At 44.8% G+C, this 19924-nt stretch overlaps 1 protein-coding gene across 10 annotated transcripts in view; it reads left to right on the forward strand.

Annotated features, from left to right (window-relative positions):
• OTOF (otoferlin) overlaps window positions 1–19924 on the forward strand; it is a 184287-nt gene that overhangs the window by 43226 nt on the left and 121137 nt on the right. For all 10 annotated transcript variants that reach the window (XM_048516644.1, XM_048516639.1, XM_048516670.1 and 7 more), the window contains exon 3: window positions 8054–8142. In XM_048516644.1, coding sequence (XP_048372601.1) covers window positions 8054–8142 — 89 coding nt within the window. The remainder of the gene's footprint in view (window positions 1–8053; window positions 8143–19924) is intronic.

Below are 19924 nucleotides of genomic sequence, written 5' to 3' on the forward strand. Positions count from 1 at the left end.
AACAGTCAAACATGTAAATTTGAATTGTTAATGGTTTACACAGGTAACGATTGACTGTTTGCACAGTTAAACAGTTGAATGTTAAACTTTTACATGCTGGTTTTTTTTATCACGCCCCTACAATGTACGTTTCAGCAGTGGGAAAAGGTCCCGCCCCATCAAGGCATGGCAGCCAATCAGGGGAGACTGGCGAAGCGAGTTTGCCTGGTAGTGGGGATTGCTAAGAGTTCTGCAACCGGGTGTGTCTGCTGTGTGCTCGCTGCGGTAGGGAGGGAGAAACTCCGATGAAGAGGACACAGTTTCACAACTAACAGGTTTGGATCTGCTTGAAAATTTCAAGTGGGGATTCAACCTGTGTCTGCCCAGTGGAGCTTCCCAGACCCTTGTGAAAATTTGAGAAGCCCTGTTGGGACACAGGTGGCTTGCCACATTGCCTTTAAAGATGCTGCTGCAGGTCCTGGGTGAGCGGCAGCTGGCAGAGCACAACAGTGGAGGTGAGCGCAGGGCTTCTGCCCCTGCCCCCCACCTCATCTTGTTGGCTGAGGTGTGAATGGCATCTATAAAATGTAACTATCCTTCTCGAGTCAACAGTGGTAGGAAGTGCCATCAGACTCACAACCAACCCTGTAGGGTTTTCAAAGCAAGAGGTAAACAGAGGGGGTTTGGTATTGCCTACCTGTATGCAGCAGTTTTGGTCTTCCCTGGTGGTGTCTCATCCAAACACTAACCAAGGATGACTCTAGCTTCTGAAATCTGATGAGATCAGGCTAGCCTGAGCCCTTCAGCCAGGGCTAGACTCAGAGTCTTATTAATGCTAGGGACTTCAAGTATAGGTATAACAAGCTATTTACTGAACTTCTATAACTCAGAAGGAAAAGAGCAAATAGTTCCTTCTCAGGCTTTGCCTGTGCAGCCACATCCTAGCTCTCCCAGTCTCACTACTGTACTCTGTCTCAGATAAAGATGTGAGTACGGTCAGCTTTAGGTGCAGTGGTTGAGAAAATTGCACACTTCTGCATTAAAATAGAGTCCCAAACAAATATGAGAATTATCATTCATTTTTATTCTTTGCCTTTGTCAAAACCATTATTGTGGTACGTTCATTCATTCATTCATTCATTCATTCATTCATTCATTCATTCATTCATTCATTCATTCATTCATTCATTCATTCATTCATTCATTCATTCATTCATATTTTTATCCAGCCCTATCTCTTGTATCCCATTGATACAAGAGCCTTTATAGTTCACTGAATGGCTATCATCAGACTTTTAAACAGATGGGGGGAGCAGGATGAGGTAGGCACCAGGACCCATGCGGAGCATTCTACAACAACGAAGGTCTGGCATGTTGGTTCTGTGATGGAGTAATATACAGCCCACAAACATCTTTTTTTTGTGAGAGTGTAGCTTCCTGTTTCTTGTTGTTACTCCTCCGTGTTCCAACCCCTTAATTAAGATTACATTCCACAACACTCAAAGAATGTTTCATATATGACATTTCCAGTGGTCCTTGTTCAATTTGTTTTTTTTTTTAATCTTTCCTCTCACACTTGTCTGGAGGAAAATCTTTCATCTCACATTTGTCTGGTCTGTGAGCTTCCCAGGAGTGTTCGGCTGGCCACTTGTGGTGTTGGCAAATGAGCCCTGGTCCTGCATGGCATTAGTTTAGTCTTCAATAGTGCTAGGAAATTATCTTCAAAAACAAGAAAGCAATTTAAAAATGGGAAACACAGCTCTCCCTGCAGGAGGCATGAGCATTAACCTAGTATAGCAGTGCTGAGCTGATAAAAAAAAAAGGATATTTTGCCATTATGATTTCTCGGTATGAGGTTTTGGAAGAATCCTCTGACAGATTTGTTCTCTGTTTTTTCTTAACATTGCAAAAACCGCTCTGGGCGCCTTTATCATGCAGCAAACTTGGTCTCAGAATACAATTTAGTCACAATCTGCAAGTCCTCATTCAATGAATGTGTGAGGAATGAGAGCAGAGAAGGTATAAGGAAGCTCAGTGACAATAAATAGGAATTTTACTTTGATGAAGTAAACCTAGAGGACAGTCTTCTTACCCCTTCTTTTTTGACTCAGGTAGTGGCATCAGAACACAGAGGCAGGCAATGGCAAACCACCTCTGAATCTCTCTTGCCTTGAAAATCCCACCAGGGGTTGCCATCGGTCAGATATGTCACTTGACAGCCAAGGGAGGAGGCCATCTGGTTCTACCCTTTCACAAGTTCTTTCATTTGATGGTTTCTTTTGGCAATTTATGTGCCTCCATCAGAAAGCCTGCTTGGAGAGGCTTACCAATTAAAGTGTAATGAGAAATGAGTGTACGTCATCAAGTCACAGTTGACTTATGGTGACCCTATAGGACAGGAGTGTCAAACTCGCGCGGCCCTCCAGATGTTCATGAACTACAATTCCCATCAGTCCCTCCCAACATGAGCATTGGCTATACTGGCAAGGGCTGATGGGAATTGTAGTTCATGAACATCTGGAGGGCCGCGAGTTTGACACCTGTGCTACAGGATGTTCAAGGCAAGACATTTTCAGAGGCAGTTTGCCATTGCCTGTCTCCATGACCCAGGCGTTCCTTGGAGAGTTCTCCTCCAAATATAGTCCAGGGCCAACCCTGCTTAGCTTCTGAGATCTGATGAGATCAAGCTAGCCTGGGGCTATCCAGGTCAGGGTATAACAAGAAATGAATACCACAAAAGTAATAACAATTATGAAGCTATTAAAATCCCAGCATTCAGGCTCATTGGTGAAACTCCTGCTTAGTCAACAATGCATAGTTTGGTGGACAAGACCTCTGACCCAGGACAAGGTAGTTTCACATTGAGAAAGACTGCGACTCAGTGGTAGAAATCTCAATCTCTATTAGCAAGTGTCGGGAAAGATCTGCCTGAGACTCTGGCAGTATACAACCAGTCAGAGAAAACCAGTTATCCCAACATGGTGCCCATGGATGCTGTGGTGCCTCCCCAGTGTGTTACCTTGTACCCACTTGCTTCTCCTTCGAAGTATCTCATCCCCGAAGCAAAGAGCCTATCGAGAGGGAAGCAATGAAGCCAAAAGTGCCTGAAAATCAGGATTTCTGGCCCGGGACATTCATATACAAAGAGGGACCAATTGCATCAGCTGTTACAGGCAAGAACATTAATTTAACATACAAATCATGTTACGAGAGAGAAATCTATGCTTTCCTTGGTCTTAACTTCATGCAGCTGTCAAAGTGGGCTCCTGTCCACAAGAGCTTCTTCCATAAAAATCTTTAAGGTGTCTCTAGACTCCTGTTTGTCACAGGAAATATTATTTTACATTCATTTCATGGTGAGCTCATTGCCTATTTTGTGTTGCTTTTCAAAATCCATGAAATGATAGTAATAGTTTCCCATTGTCTTCTACAATGCAGAAAAATCAAGACAGGGAGGTACACAGTTTGTAACCTGCAAAACCTAAACGTCAGTGCCCAGAGAAAAACAATTTCTATATTCAGAATGAGAAAAACAAATAACACACTTGTGTCAATACACCAGTGGCATATCTGCCCGGCGGCGGGGGGTACCCCTTGACCCGGGAGTCACTAATCTGGTCATGTGGGGGGCGCAAAATTGGCCCTCACGTGACTAGGTCCAGCACGAAGATGATGAGGCAGCAGGAAGTATAAGCAGCTGCAGGCTGTGTCCTACCCACCAAGACATCCTCTCTGGAAATGATTAACAAAAGGCTGGATGGCCATCTGTCAGCAGTGCTTTGATTGGGTGTTCCTGCATTGCAGGGGGTTGGACTTGATGGCCTTGGGGTCTCTTCCAACTCTATGATTCTATGATGCTCTGGAACAGGCTGGCTTTTTGCCACGACAACATGGTTGTGCAGCTGTGCAGGGGGAGGTGAGAAGAACCCTGGTGGGCTGGATCTATGACTCCCTTCCTCACATAATACTGAGCAGATATCTGAACCCTGTCAGAGGATTTTAGCCCAATTAAAATTCACTACCTCTGTGTAGTTTTTTTTTTTTTTACCCCTTAACCTTTAAGCCTTCTGCTTCAAGAACTGTACATGTGTTCACATCCTCCCCTGGTCCCTCCCTCGTATTTCTGCTTCTTTACATCTGTTCCTTTCTGTCAGCGATTTTGATTGCAATCTCCTCATAGGCAGGGTTCACTTTTAAAACTGGGGAACTCTTGTAAAGGGACATCAGTAGTGCTATATAATAATAATTAAAACAAAATTTTCTTCCTTGCAGACCCGAGAATTCTAAGAATCATCCTGGCCTGAGGATTAAAATAAAACAGGTGTTCTACAATGTTTTGCCTACCTGTGGGACTATTCCGCTCCCACCAAATGGTGTCAGCTTCCCCACTTTCCTGTAATAAACTGCTCGTGGTTGAGTAGGGGAGTTTTGTGGGGCTTCCTGCGTGGCCAGAGACTATTACATTGTTTCTTCCAACTTGTGGCTACTTTGACTTGGAAAGAAGCACTGTGCCATGAGGCTGGAGGAAGCGGCTGTGCATCTGAAACAGTGCAGTCTTGTCAGATGCAGGCACAGTGAGGGTTGTGGTGGCTGAAGCTGGGGAGGAGGTCAGGTGGATGAGTTGCTCTTGGGACCTAGGCTGAACTGTGACTGAGCTTGGGAACGGGGCTAGCCCAGCTGGTGGTCAGATTTGATTCACACTTGCGGGAGAATGAGGTGGAAATGACTTGTCAGAAACCCAAGAAGGTAGAACAGTCCACACTACATATATGTTTATTATTTGTTTGCTTGTTATGAGGAGCAGCAGTGGCGTAGGAGGTTAAGAGCTCGTGTATCTAATCTGGAGGAACCGGGTTTGATTCTCCGCTCTGCCGCCTGATCTGTGGAGTCTTATCTGGGGAATTCAGATTAGCCTGTACACTCCCACACACTTCAGCTGGGTGACCTTGGGCTAGTCACAGCTTCTTGGAGCTCTCAGCCCCACCCACCTCACAGGATGTTTGTTGTGAGGGGGGAAGGGCAAGGACATTGTAAGCCCCTTTGAGTCTCCTGCAGGAGAGAAAGGGGGGATATAAATCCAAACTCCTCCTCCTCCTCCTCCTCCTCCTTCTCCTCCTCTTTCTCCTTCTCTTCTTCTTCTTCTCCTCCTTCTTCTCTTCTTCTTCTTCTTCTTCTTCTTCTTCTTCTTCTTCTTCTTCTTCTTCTTCTTCTTCTTCTTCTTCTTTATGTCGCTCTCCCCCTGTTGTAGCAGGTTCAGAGCAGCTAACGTCAATAATATGCATATCAGTAAAAAAAATCAACATACAATAAACAATAAAACAACAAAGAAATCAACCTGGTGCCTTAAAATCATATTTCATGAGGGGGAACAACTTAAGTTGCAATGTTCTCCTCATACCCCATACATTAACAAGATCAGTAAGCAGCAGGGAGGGGGTGGGGAGAAGAAAGGGAGGCCAGCTAAATTGGAAAAAAGGTTGGTGTCCTCAACCATAAGTTTGGCAGAACAGCTCCGTCTTACAGGCCCTTCAGAATTGCAATAAAACCTGCAGGGCCCTCGCCTCACCAAACAGAGCCGGGCCCAGAGATGAAAAGTGTCTGGCTCTGGTCAAGGATAGCTGGATGTTTTGGGGGCCAGGGATCTCCAGTCGGTTATTGTTTGCTGAGTGTCATTCTCTTTAAGAGACATAGAGAAAAAGGCGGCCTCACAGATACAAAAGTATATGGGGTATAGTATTTATCCTTACTGCGCTGCTCTTATCTTGGAAGGGAGTTTTTATACAAAGGAACACTCAAAGTTGGAATCCAGACTGTGAGGAAGGGGTTCCAACTTTGGGTGTTCCTTTGTATAAAAACTCCCTTCCAAGACAAGAGTAGCACAGTAAGGATAAATACTATACCCCATTTTCCTATTTGCAAAGAGTTTTTACCGTAGGCAAAAAATGCCAAATGTGGGTTTCCACCTGCCATCTGAAATGGTGCAGTCTAGTCAACCACCTTAACATTTTACCACCTCCTCAGGCTACCAACTATCCAGTTCTCAGAAGGGAAGGAAGATGGCAGGTAGACTAGAGTCAGTTAAACCACTGGGAATTCTCCACTGATCCTCTGTGCATTGACAAATGCCACAGCATTTTGACAGCCAGGCAGGAGTGACATCTGTAGGCTGATTTCTCGCCCTCTTCAATTTGGCATTTTGAAATGCTTTGCTCATCTTAGTATATTGTAACTTAATAATAATAATTCCGTGCCATCAAATTACAATGGACTCATGGCAACCCTGGGACCATAGGGATAAATCAAGAGATGAGCTTTGCCATTATCTTCCTCTGCATAGCAACCCCCGTCTTTCCATCCAAGTACTAACCTTGACCCACCCTACTTAACTCCCAAGCTCTGACGTGATTAGGCTAGCCTGGGCTATCATTGTAGATGGGCTATGTCAGTGATGGCGAACCTTTTCAAGACCGAGTGCCCACATTGCAACCCAAAACCCACTTATGTGTTGCAAAGTGCCAATACGGCAATTTAACCTGAATACTGAGGTTTTAGTTTAAAAAAAACGGTTGGCTCTGAGGTGCGCGTTACTCAGGAGTAAGCTTGGTGAAGCAACCATGCAATGCTTCGAATGGGTGAATCATGACACTAGGAGGGTTTACTCAGAAGCAAGCCCCATTGCCAGCAACCAAGCTTACTCCCAGGTAAAGGATCATGCCCAGGCCAACCTAGATGGGTGGGTTCTGCCCCGCCCACTTGATGAACTCTGGGCGTGCATGCCCACAGAGAGGGCTCTGAGTGCCACCTCTTGCACCCGTGCCATAGGTTCGCCACCACTGGTCTATGTCCTGCCACCCCTGTCCCAACAGAGGTGTACCATAACATTTGAATAAAGAGAATGTTTGAGCCAGGAGGCCAACACAGCTGCTCTCTGAAACTATCTTCGTTCGACCTAAGAAGCATATTGAAAAGTTAATGTGTAGTTACACAGTACATGTGGAACTCACATCAACTCAAAATAGGGTGGTGATGTTAATTGTGGCATATTAATATTTTTGCTTTAAAAACAACTTTTAGAGGCTCTCTAGAATGGAGAGGCTGTTTTGTGATCATAACTGGAGGAAGTGTCAGAGTTACTGAGCCCTACTGTGGCCTGGTTAATTAGCTGGCTGTTGTGTTCCAATAAACATCGTCTTTATAATCATTACTGCCTCCAGAACTGATCCTTTCCCACGTTAAAGGTATAACAGTAACGAAGAAGACAATCTCATAAGCACACCTGCATCAAGTCTGCTTCTAGCTCTGTTTGTCCACTTCCTGAAGACTTCTGGTAATTTTTGGCAGAGACCAGAATCTTGATGGGAACATGATTATGCCAAAAGTCTAATCTAACAAAACAATTTTTGCTTTTTTAAATCATAGGTTGATGGTAGAGAAATACACGGGACAATTATGTGTTGTTTTTAGAGATTACCCAGAGGGAGAAAGAAAGCAGCAGCAGCTCCATTGCTCTAGAAATAGTACCTGGCAAGTTTTTGTGACAGAGCAGGGATTGAAATGTGAGGTCTCTCAGGTCCTAGTCCAGGGGTAGGGAACCTGCGGCTCTCCAGATGTTCAGGAACTACAATTCCCATCAGCCCCTACCAGCATGGCCAATTGGCCATGCTGACAGCTGATAAGAATACAGTTCGAACATCACACACTTCTACCACACCCGCACTTGCTACCTGACTTAATAGAATTTCCCATGGCTTAGTAGCAATTTGAGCCAGTCCTAACCTAACACCAGCCACTACATGGCACTGTCATTTTTGCTTCATACCTGTCTAAGATTTTGCACACTCATTTTTGTGTGTGTGTATACAAATTATGAGGGTTAGAGTTTTGTCTTATGAGGATGTCAAGTTCTGAACAGGATACTTAACCTTATACTTGAATAGCAGAATAACAGGTGCATGGCCTATTCTAGGGGTGTCGGATAACCTAAAATATTTGAAAACTGTGGAATTTGGCGAGTTAATATGATGTATGACTGAGGCAAGCTCTGCTCACACCTTCTCATGAAATTTTTCCACAGACATTCCGGTGGCCAATTGCTAGCAGTATTGATGTTAATGAGATGTTGGAAGTTCAGGTGTTCAACTATAGCAAGGTCTTCTCCAATAGGTGAGTGATACTCTGCACAGACATGTTCTGTTCCTTCATCTGTTGGCTCTTTTGGAATTATTTTATTTCCGTGAAGATACTTTTCAACTTTCTAGTTGAAATACTTTTCAGAATCAATTCTTGTTTGGACAAGTCCTTTCCATGAGAAAAGTGGGAAGAGGTCTGGCAGATGGGCAGGTGGTCACATAGGGTTAGCCTGGTGGCCTCCTTCAGTATCATGTTGCCCAGATGAAGGCCATAGCAGCCAGTGTCATTAAACTGGCTTTCTTGGGCTACCAGACCCTTCTCACGATCAGACTGATTCATGATCAAGTTGATTCTACTTAATGAAATTAGCATCTCAACTTGAACTGTCTGCTGTTCCCTCCTCTGACCAACAAATGTCAACAAACCATTACCTGCCTTCAAGAGCTCCTGATGAGAGTTCTATGGTCCTTGATAAATGAATTTCATTAGCCTGAAGCTCTCAGCAAAAATAGACTATTTCAAAAACTCACAAATATTGAATGAATGGAAGGGCAGGGACAGAATTGTTTGCCCCAGAAACTGTTCACTGTGTGCCCATGACATGATTTTTGTCTACACAACTTTGTATATAATTTATTCATGTACTGGGGGTGGATGGAGAAATTGCATAACTGCAGTAACACTGTTGTTTGAAGTGTGATATTCACACTATAAGTGTGAGGAGATACTGCTGATGGCCTTTCTGGGAGCAGCAGTGGTGCAGTGGTTAAGAGCAGTGGCTAAGAGCAGGTGCACTCTGATCTGGAGGAACCGGGTTTGATTCCCAGCTCTGCCACTTGAGTTGTGGAGGCTTATCTGGGGAGTTCAGATTAGCCTGTGCACTCCCACACACGCCAGCTGGATGACCTTGGGCTAGTCACAGTTCTTCTGAGCTCTCTCAACCCCACCCACCTCACAGGTGTTTGTTGTGAGGGGGGAAGGGCAAGGAGATTGTCAGCCCCTTTGAGTCTCCTACAGGAGAGAAAGGGGGGATATAAATTCAAACTCTTCTCTTCTTCTTCCATAAGAGTCCCAAGGCACCTTGTACTTAGGGTGCTGCTGAGCACGTTTAGGACAGAATCCCAAGTACTAGGAATATTATGGCTCTGAGTTCATTGCAGACATCCTTGGGAGTGTGGCAAAGTCTGAATTTCAGACATGGACTTAGAAAAAGTTTTTGTTTTTTAAATAGCATTGTTTGCTGAACCCAGTCCATGGGAAACAAAATGGCCAGCACAATTGTAGAAAACAAGTGTGTTGCCATATAGCTATCTGGAGCACTATACATGCTCTTTCATCAAAGAGCTATGTCTACCATTGCAAACAGTAATAGTTTTGACGAATCCGGCATGTCAGTAGGGTTATTTAATCTTTAAAGAGAGTCTGCCCCAGTGGTGGGATTCAGCCTATTCCAACAATGGCGAACCTATGGCACGGGTGCCAGAGGTGGCACTCAGAGCCCTTTCTGTGGACACACATGCACAGAGTTCATCATGTGGGGGGTGGAAAATCACCCCCCCCCCGCCCCACACACAAACATCTAGGCTAGCCTGGGCACTAAAACCTCAGTATTCAGGTTAAATTGCTGTGTTGGCACTGCTGGAAAATTGGCACTGCTGGAAAATTGCTGTGTTGGCACTGGTGGAAAATCACCCCCCACACACACACACACAAACACAAACATCTAGACTAGCCTGGGCACGATCCTTTACCTGGGAGTAAGCTTGGTTGCTGGCAATGGGGTTTGCTTCTGAGTAAACCCTCCTAGGGTCGTGATTCACCCATTTGAAACATTGCACGGTTGCTTCACCAAGCTTACTCCCGAGTAACGTGCACCTCGGAGCCAACCATTTTTTCTAAACTAGAAAAGGTTAAATTGCTGTGTTGGCACTTTGCAATAAATAAGTGGGTTTTGGGTTGCAATTTGTACACTTGGTCTCGAAAAGATTCGCCATCACTGGCCTATTCACACCAGTTCTGTAGAACCGGTAGCTAATTTTTTTTGTCTAGTTCAGAGAACTGGTTGTAATCCCACCATTGAGTCCATTCGGAACCGGTTGTTAAATTATTTGAATCGCACCACTGGTCTGCCCTACCTTACAATGTCGTTGTGTGCTGCTGCAACTCCCATCAAAGCATGCATAACTGCATTGTAATCTTTCCCTGAGAAAGAATATAGTTCACAAAGCTTTTTCTATATGTTGTGGGAGAAGATCAAATATTGAGTACATTACTTTCCTGATGAATGTGCGCAGGTCTGAAGAAAGCAATATAGATTTCATTAAAGCTGAGTAAGAAGGGGGGTAGGGGTCAGTGGTAGATGACCTGCTTCACAAGCCAAAGACCCCCAATTCAATTCCTGACACTTTTAATTAAAGGATATCAGTTAGTTTAAGGGAAAGACCAGATTTTTTTTTGGTAGAATGTCCTAGAGAGACCCTGTCAGTCAGTGCATTAGATAGACTGCTTCTCTGATTTGAGATAAAACCATTTTCATACGTTCACAAAGGTTGTCTGTCATTTGAGAATGATATTAAAGAAACATTTCATTTTGACAGAACCAAATTCTATTGCTAGCAAATGTTTGTGGGCAGCTCCATTTGGAATGCATCCCAGTGGCTTGTCGTGTTCTTTCCTCCTAATAAAAGGTGTTATGGGAACAATGTTTGGACTCTACCTTTGCAGCTCTGACTCCTGCTCAGCTTTCTCTGTCACTCCATCTTTTTTAAAAATTTAATTTGGAGTTTAATTCAAATGACACCTGGAGAAATGTTCAGTGTAAGGCACTATATAGCTAAGTCAATGGGGATCTTTAACTGCAGTGTAATTACGTTCAAAGCTAAAATACACACAAAGTTATTACAGTCCATCTTTCACTAAGCTGGGACTGCACAGCAGGATTCTACTGATGATAATGGTCTGTTGCATTAATTGCGCTGACTTCAGGCTTAGATACAGCATAAGAAGGATCCCTTTCTCAATGTTAATTTAAATTTCGACACCAGAAACACTGAGGATCAAACCCGTCAGGGTCATGATTTCTGACTTGAAGCTTTTCTATGATCTCTCTTACATATAGCTCACCTGTAAGATAACAGATCTATGTGTATAAACTGTCTGCATGAATAAATGACACCCCTGGTTAGAAGCATCCAGATAGGAGCGGAGAACTTTAAAAATCATTGTTTGTCATGGTGGGGGAGGGTGGGCGCCCATTGGGGGTGGGGTGCCAAACTCAGGTTTTATCCCCAGGCTCCAGCTTGCCTAGATATGCCTCTGCAAGGCACCTGATTGTAGTTTGTTTGGGGAACAGAACAGGAACATTTGAAGCTCTTGCAAGCCAAGATGGTCTTATGGTAATGTGGTTACAGTGTTGAACTGTAAACTGGGAAACCCAATTCAAATTCCCATTTTGCTATGGAGGCTCACTGGGAACTTGGATGGGCAAGGTAAACACATTCTCTGTGCAACAATTTCCATAAGCACAGCAACCAGGGATGCATGAATCTTAGCAGCAGAATTCTGTTTCCAATGAATCCCAAGCAGTGAATTTCCGTGGGAAGACCACCACCCAAATGAAAAAGTGGAGTGACTCCATATCATCTTCCATATGTCACTACTTTCTTAATGTTTGCTCTTCTTTAGTACAGCATCAATTCTGACATATGACTGAGTTTTGGGTAAGATCTTTTCAGAGTTCTAGCAGGTTACCTTTTGCAAAGTATGCTGTGTTGCTGTGGAACAGCTGACTTCTGACTTCTTGTTTTATTTTAGTTTTTTTTTAATTGAATGGTCCTTGTTTTGCTAAGCTTATTTAGCCTCTCTGGAGAAATTCTGGGAAAAGGAGGCTAGACCAAATATAATTAAGGGACTCTGCATAGGTTGCACATTTCTGTTTTTCAGACTACGTTATTGCAAGGGAAGTCTAGGAGGAGAGTGAAAAGAAATAAAAAGATGGAAGATGGGGCTGAGGCAAACCGACTAAACTTGGAGCAGAATCAAGAAAAAACAAGCAATTATTTTACATCCCGAGTTCTGTTCCAAAATATCTTCCACCCCAGATTCTCTTCTGTGCTCAGTATGTGGCCATGAGAAATGGGAATGACATGGCAGTCATGGCTTCCATGCAAAGATAGGGTTGTGTATCTCATTATGCAGGTAACTGGGCTGCGATACAATGATGGTGCGGCGAAGCTGGCAGGAGGCTTCAAAGGCACTTTTAACCCACCTTACAGCTGTGCACCAGCAACTTCAGGAACATTCCCCTGAATGACATTTGCTGAGAACAAAGCTGTCCAGCACTCAGTACCTGCAAGATAAATCCTGCTGGAAAGAACAAGATTTCATAAGTTCTCCGCCTAGTGCAATGCTGTCTTTTGCACCATGAGCTGGAGAACTGAAGCATGGAAGTTAATAAGCAGGCAGAAAGCCCATGTTCAGCTGGAAGTCAAAGCCTTGAACTAGGTGTGATTGCGCTGTTGGCTAGTGTGCTAGCATAACTCCAGAGCTGTAGCTCTGTGGGCCTATCTGTCTAGTTCTTTATTTTAAAAAATCCCAAGTTCCGCATGAACTCTAATTTGATTTCTTCTTGCCTTTTCTTCACCCTTTGATAGCAAGTAAACCCCCACTTCATTGCTATCAAGGCAAGCATGAGACTGAATTTTGCACATTTAGTGGCTTAATTGGAGTACCCCCATTTCAATTTCACTTCTGCTTGGTGAGAAACTGCCTCATACTGAGTCGGGTCCTTGATCTATCAAGGCTATTATTGAAATAGTGGGAGTCTGCCCCTTTTAGAGTGTGGAATTTGTGAGGGCAGACCCTTGGCTTAGCAAGAGGTTGGGCAAGCTGGGGATCTTTATTGCCTGTGTAAATAGATGTCTGCCTTTGCAAGCAATCCGCAGGAGAGCGACATAAAATTCAACAATTTTATTGAAGGAAAAATAATAAATGTACTAGCACACAATAATCAAAGCAGCAGAACACACACACGGTCCAAGGATAAAATCGGTGTTGAGGGGATAGGTTGGGAATAGTAAAGGAACTGGGGGAATTCTTAGGGGTAATACTGTACCAGATCCTGAAGTGGCTTTGGGTCCTTGAAGCAGAGTCCAGTGACCTGCACTGTGCCCCAAGGAATCTGGGTAGAAAGCAGGTGGCATACAGCAGCAACTGAACCCATAGGCTGACTCAGAAGTACTGGGCCTTGATCATTGGGTGAGGGACTATTTTACAGGGAAGACTGGGCCCTCTGGCCATGCTAAGAGAACTTAATCTCCTTGGACAAATGAGAGTCTTGCCTTTCTGAAGAAACAAGAGAGAGACATAAAACTTAAGTACTGGGACATTAGTTTATTTGGTTGAGCACTTGGCTTAAGTGGCTAAGGTGGGAGTGCCCAAAAAGGGGAAGGTAGCTGATTAAATTACAACTGAAGAAAGGAAGAAAGAAGAAAGGAAGACCTTTGATCATTGCTTAACCCCTTGATCTTTTTAGCTGGAGATGACAGGGAGCAAAGCAAATGCTCTGCAACTGAACCACAGCTCCTTCCCAAATTGGACATCAGTTTCCTGTTTCCTTGTGCCACATTTTCCCATTAACACACTTTTCAACATTTTTGCATCAAATATTACATACATGGTATGAAAGAAACAAAAGATGCCAATGAATAATAAAGCAATTAAAACAAGATATATGTAAATAGATAACAGCCCTGATCTATTTGGCCCTGGCTAGCCTAATCTTGGCAGGTTTCAGAAACTAAGCAGGGTTTTCCCTGGCCAGTACTTGGATGGGAGACTACCAAGGAAGTCCAGGGTTGCTACAGTGAGGCATGCAATGGCAAACCACCTCCTAACATCTCTTGCCTTTAAAACCCTACTGGGTCACCATAAGTCTGTGGCACCATAAGTCTGTGGCACACACATACAAACAGATAACGACAACATATCCATTTTTTAAAATGACTGTACCAGTTCCACACTATGGCTTCCTCTTTGCGGCTAAGCAGGTGTGAAGGACAGTGCTGCACCACTAAATGTGATTTGTGAATTCAGACTTCACGGCTGAACACACTTAATAGAAACAGTGGCTAACAAAACCAGTACGAATCCTAGCTTGGAATCGTAATTTGGTGCCAGTCAACTTATCCCAGGTTGCCGGACTGTTTTGCTTTCAGGCATCACAAATTACCCAGGTCCATAAATCACAGTTTGCTGTGATGTCTGAATTTCATCAGAGATCTGCTGGCTTCTGGAATAAAGATATCTGGTTTTACATTGTTTGCCCATTCTGGCAGGCATCTATCATGAAAATGGGCAGCCCCACCCAAGCAGCCACTCCCAGGGAGGTTTTCCAGTGGCGTTGGGAGGCTTAAAATGCCAAAAAGACTCCCCCAACTAACCCCCCTTTTAGTGGTGTAAGTCTGCAGACCTGGCCTCTAGCCATGCCCTTGGACCACTCCTGTGGCAGCGGGGGCACAGGGACACCAGTGTAGTGTCCCACGCTGTGTCTTAACACTGGGGAGGGTTGCAGCTGCCATATGCCAGCATATTTGCCCCTGAACAACTGCCAGCATGACCCTGCACCACTCCCAATGGCAGATTTGCCCCCTCCCCTAGATGGGGCTGATGGCATGCTAACCATATGCTACAAGATGGAATCTGGAAGGGACCTCTGTGTGCCGTAGATGTTCAGGGTCAAGAACCACAGACTCAGATGTGCTTCTAACCATCTGCTGAATGGTGCACTGATGCTTGATAAAGAAACAGGCTATTTGTTTACCAGGCAGCATCCAGGATAATAGGATGACACCCGATGCTCACCTGGGCCTGAATTATTGATGAAGCCACCACTGAGGCTCCATTGTGTGGCTTTGTGACGGAGTCCATATGCCCCGTTTTTCAGCCACTGATCAGTTTGTGGCTAATTAGCTTGCAATACGATCCAGTTTCTCAGCCTGGTCACTTGGCCTGAGATTCTGATCGCAGTCTATTGACCAGCAAGACAATGGAGGAGAAGGAGAGGAGGAGGAGGAGGAGGAGTTTGGATTTATATCCCACCTTTCCCTCCTGTAAGGAGACTCAAGGAGACTAGCAGAGGGAGGGGGAGGAGTGCCATGCAAGGGAAGGGGAGTGAGGGACGGGAGTGAGTGAGGGGTGGCATGCAAGGGAGAAGACAGAAGGGGAGAGGGCCCAGCATCTGGACATGGCCCACCCACTCTAGCGGAGAGAGGGGAAGGGAAGGGAGGGGTGGCATGCAAGGGAGGGGAGTGAGTGAGGAGTGGCATGCAAGGGGGGAGGGGAGGAGTTTTTTCAAGCTCCTTTCCTTTTCTCTCCTCACAACAGACACCTTGTGAGGTAGGTGGGGCTGAGAGAGTTCCGAAGAACTGGGACTAGCCCAAGATCACCCAGCAGGAATGTAGGAGTGCGGAAACACATCTGGTTCACCATATAAGCCTCTGCCACTCAGGTGGAGGAATGGGGAATCAAACCTGGTTCTCCAGATTAGAATCCACCTGCTCTTAACCACTACGCTATACTGACTCTCAGAGCAAGGGACTTGTCTGTCTCAAGAAGAGAGGTGGCCAGGAGATTCACTGGGTTGAATCTACCAGAAGACATAACAGAAGGTGTTGGCATGGAGGAAAATTCTCTATCTTCTCCTTCCTGAAGCAGCCTGCTATTTACCTCAAAACTGCACCCTGAATATCAGGAGAGCTCCACAAGCAGAACGCCCCACAGACTGCAGAGAAAAGGGAGAGTCAAGCAAAAAACTTCTCCCGCTCCCTGCTTGCTAACTGCTGAGCTGGCCTTGACAGGTTTGGGGGGTGGGGGAGGGGTAGTTAGTGTTAAGGAGTTAGAATCAAGGTGAAGTCACCTGTTGTCCAAAAGGAGTGAGTGAACACTGAAGGTTTGGATCTCATGATCTGAACCAAGATTGCTTATTTCTTTATCAAATGCTGTGGTACAGCCCAGAAAGAAAAGCATCCTTTTGTCTCTGAGTCATTCCCACCCCCCCTCCTTCAGCTCTTAAAATCTTTGTGGAATTAATCTCCTTTGAGAAGAAGCATCTTCTGCCAGGTTTTCAGAGTCCTAATCAACACTGCTGTGTTAGAATTAATGTATGAGTCGGAGATCAGATTGCTACCACAATGGGAGAAAGTTCTAGAAAGTTGTTTCTGGAGAAGCGAGGGGACAGAGCCCTTTGTGATGGCTGCAGTGCCTCCAGAATGCTGCAGCAATTGTGCATTTTGGGTGGGAGATGTGGGGAAAGTTGCATCTCAGGGTAATCAAACTGAGTTGGGTTGAAATGCAAATACACTGAATACTGAGAATGACATCTGGAAGGAATTGCTTCTTTGCCTCAAATTCGTAACTACAAGTAGACAAGCTGAGGGGAAAAAAGGTTAAAAATAGAAAAATATTCATTTATTGCATGTTTACCCCATCCTTCTTGCAAAGGACTCAGAGTGATATAGTTAGTTCTCTCGTTCATTCTACCTTACACCAACCTTGTGAGGTAGGAGAGGTTGAAAGACAGGGACTGATCCAAAGTTACCCATGAGTTTCATGGTTAAGGAGGAATCTGAATCTGGGTTGATACACACTTTGCTCAGTGCTGTAACCATTGGTCTGTTCAGCACAGCACAAAAAAAAAGACATCTGTGGGACATCTTAGGGCCTTTCCCCACTTTTCCTTCGACCACCTTTGCTGCGCGCTACTCACTGTGCGCGTCATTTCTGGCGTGCGCCTGGGCTTCCCCACGTCATCAAAAGGCGCCATTTTGAAGAGCACCAGGAATGAGGCGCGCTGAGGGGGTGCGACAGCGGCAGCTGCGGGGCGGCTGCGTTGTCGCTGCCCCTGTAGTGGGGAGTGCCGCGGGACCCCACGCTTCTTGGCCCGAGTAGCGCGCAGCAGAAGGTAAGTGGGGAAAGGCCCTTAAAAAGAAGCGACTGCCTCTTTTCACTCCACACAGCCCAAATAAGACATCCGGGCGACGTCTTGAAAAGAGGCGGCTTCTGGTGTGCTTTCCAGATAGCAAAGGCATCAGAGGAGAAAAGAGGCTGTTTCCCGCCTGACCGTTTTGCTCTTTGGTCAGTTTCACCCTCAGCTTGGACCCGGCATTTTGTCTGCAGCTGAAGGGATTCCCCCTGCTGCCATTTGCTGAAGGTTGACGCTGCCCCAGGACATTTGCTGTGCAGGTTCCAATCCTGGATACCTTTTCAGCCCCAAAAGTACAGCGTTATACTCATCCTGCTGATTCTGGCAATGTATAGTTTTGTATTTTTTTAAAAAAAAAATTCGAGGAGCTATCTCTGTAGCTGTGTGCCTCCCACTGAGAAGCATTAGGTTGACCTGCCCTCCACAGACCGACTTTAGTTTTTTCTTACTGCACAGGTGATGTTTTCCCAGATGGCTGCCTGGACCTCATTAGAACTGTGATCTTGTGGATAAAACTGTCTGTTCAAACTGATTATCATCCCTTCCCTCAACTTCTGACAGCAGGTTGCTTCTAGTCCAGCATTTTCATGCCCCCAAAGAACAGACTTCTTCCTGCATAAATTTGAGTAAGGTTCAGCAAGCGTGTAATCCATGCAGCTGTATAAAGAGTGTTGTAGAGGGTAACCATACCAATCAATGCTTCCTTTTGGCCTGAGAATTTCTCTTTTAGAACACTTCCCGACAAACCTACATAGAAAGGTAGATTACAAAATGCCCTTTGGAACCTATGCAGTAGCTCATCATAAGCTAAGGAGTGATTCCAAAATTCCTGTCCTCTGAACTGCTTGCTGAATTTTGAAGCTCCAAATTAACAAATCTTGTCTCCCAGGCAGAAAAGATGCATTAGGAATCCTCTACCATTCTGCTCTCCATCTCCTAAATTTTGTGGAGAATATGTGCAATTTGCCGCAACTTTCAATATTTCCCAAGACGTTTTCTGTATTCTAACTGGCCAGTGCGTGCACACACTGTTGAGAAAGATGACGTGCACATCAGTCAAACACCAAACTACAAGAATCTCAATTAGAGATTAGACTGAATTTTAAACACAGTGGGATCTGATTTGATATTATAAGGACTTTTGTTTCCAAACTATTTTATTTTTTCTCCCCCATTTGTGGAGCTCTGAAGGTTTTGTACTAAGAACAGGTTCTAATTCTCTGCAGAACAGGAGTCTTGAACCTGGAAGGCACTGCAGTTCTATCCAACAACTGATCATCCTAGGAAATACAGCCTAGGTCAGTCAATCAATCAATCTTATTTTGGTCGAAGACCAAAAATTATTAAATACAGAATATAGAAACCACAATGTATGATTTCCAAATAAAATTTGGGAATATTATTTAAAAACTACAAAAAATTTACAGATACAAATTGTTACAACCATAAGATAAAATCAAATCTCAGAACTGAAAGCACAAGTGATGTTTAAAACCAAATATAAAATTGATAATCCAAATAACCTACCCCTAATTTGTGTTTAAATTGCCCTGTTTATATCTACGACTCTTAAGTACTGAATTTTGCCACCACTCTTGTGATATTAGGATTATCGTCTTCTAGAATCCTTTTCACATAGCTTTCCTCTGAACCAGATAAAATTGCTATTGGGAGAGAGCTAAACATCTTCATCTCCTTATGCAGGGGGCATCGTAGAAAAATATGTGACAGGGTCTCTATTTCCTCCATACAGCCTTGGTCAGCAGGGGACTGAGTACCAAACTAGACATGACCGTATCCTCATGTGGAACATAGGGTTGCCACTGCCATTTTAAAACCTAAAACTGGCAATTTAAAAAATACCACAAGGGCCCGCTCACGATTATGCCCACAACGTGGTGGAACGAGGCATTCTTGTTTCCCCTGCTACCACACACTTTTTCCAAGTATAGATTTTTAAATCTACACAATGTGGCCAGATTTGAAAAGAAAGTATGTTTTTACAGACCTGAATGGGAATAGCTAGGTTTTCAAAAAACTCCAAATCTAATAAAAGGGGATTAAAAGAACCTGGGGGAAGGGGGGTTGGAGGGCAATTTGTGCAGACATCACCACTCAAATGAAGGAGCCCAGGGCAGGGAGGAGAGCCAAGGGCCTTTCCCCACTTACCGTAAGCCCCGCGCTACTCTCCTCATGTAGCGCGGGGTCCCGGGGCACTCCCCACGACAGGGGCAGCGACAGCGCAGCCGCCCCAAAGCTGCTGCTGTCGCGCCCCCTCAGCGCGCGGCATCCCTGACTCTGGAGAAAACGGCGCCTTTTGATGACCCTGCGCTCTGCGTCATGGGAACGCCCGGGCGCACGGGATAGGGGGGATCAGGGTGAGTGGAGAAACGCCCAGAGTTCTCCTCCCTGCCCTGGGCTGGCTCTAAAAGTCCCGTTGTAGCTCCCTACTGGGCCGAACCGGCTGAATCCCACCTCTGGACAACATCCCATGTTTTCCCATTGCTTTTTCATAGTAGTAGGCACCGTAGATTTTAGTAAATTGTGTTTACTCTGAATCTGTATTTTAAATGTTGTTGGCCACCCTGAGCCCATGAGGGGAAGGCCAGGGTATAAAGCTAATAAGAAGTAAATAAAGAATTGCTCCATATTTTAATTTCTCTCTTGGCACTGTAGCTGCTGTGACCTGCCTAATTCTTTATAACCATGATGTCTTGAAGAACCCTTTTTCAAGGCAGAGCTGTGATCGTTTTGCTTGTTAACTGCACACACCATTTAATGATGTAAGGCTGGCTGTTTTCAGATGCCACTGTGGCTCCTCTGTAAGTGGGTCAT

This window comes from Sphaerodactylus townsendi, linkage group LG01 (assembly GCF_021028975.2).
Source record: "Sphaerodactylus townsendi isolate TG3544 linkage group LG01, MPM_Stown_v2.3, whole genome shotgun sequence".
Classification (NCBI taxonomy): Eukaryota; Metazoa; Chordata; class Lepidosauria; order Squamata; family Sphaerodactylidae; genus Sphaerodactylus; species Sphaerodactylus townsendi.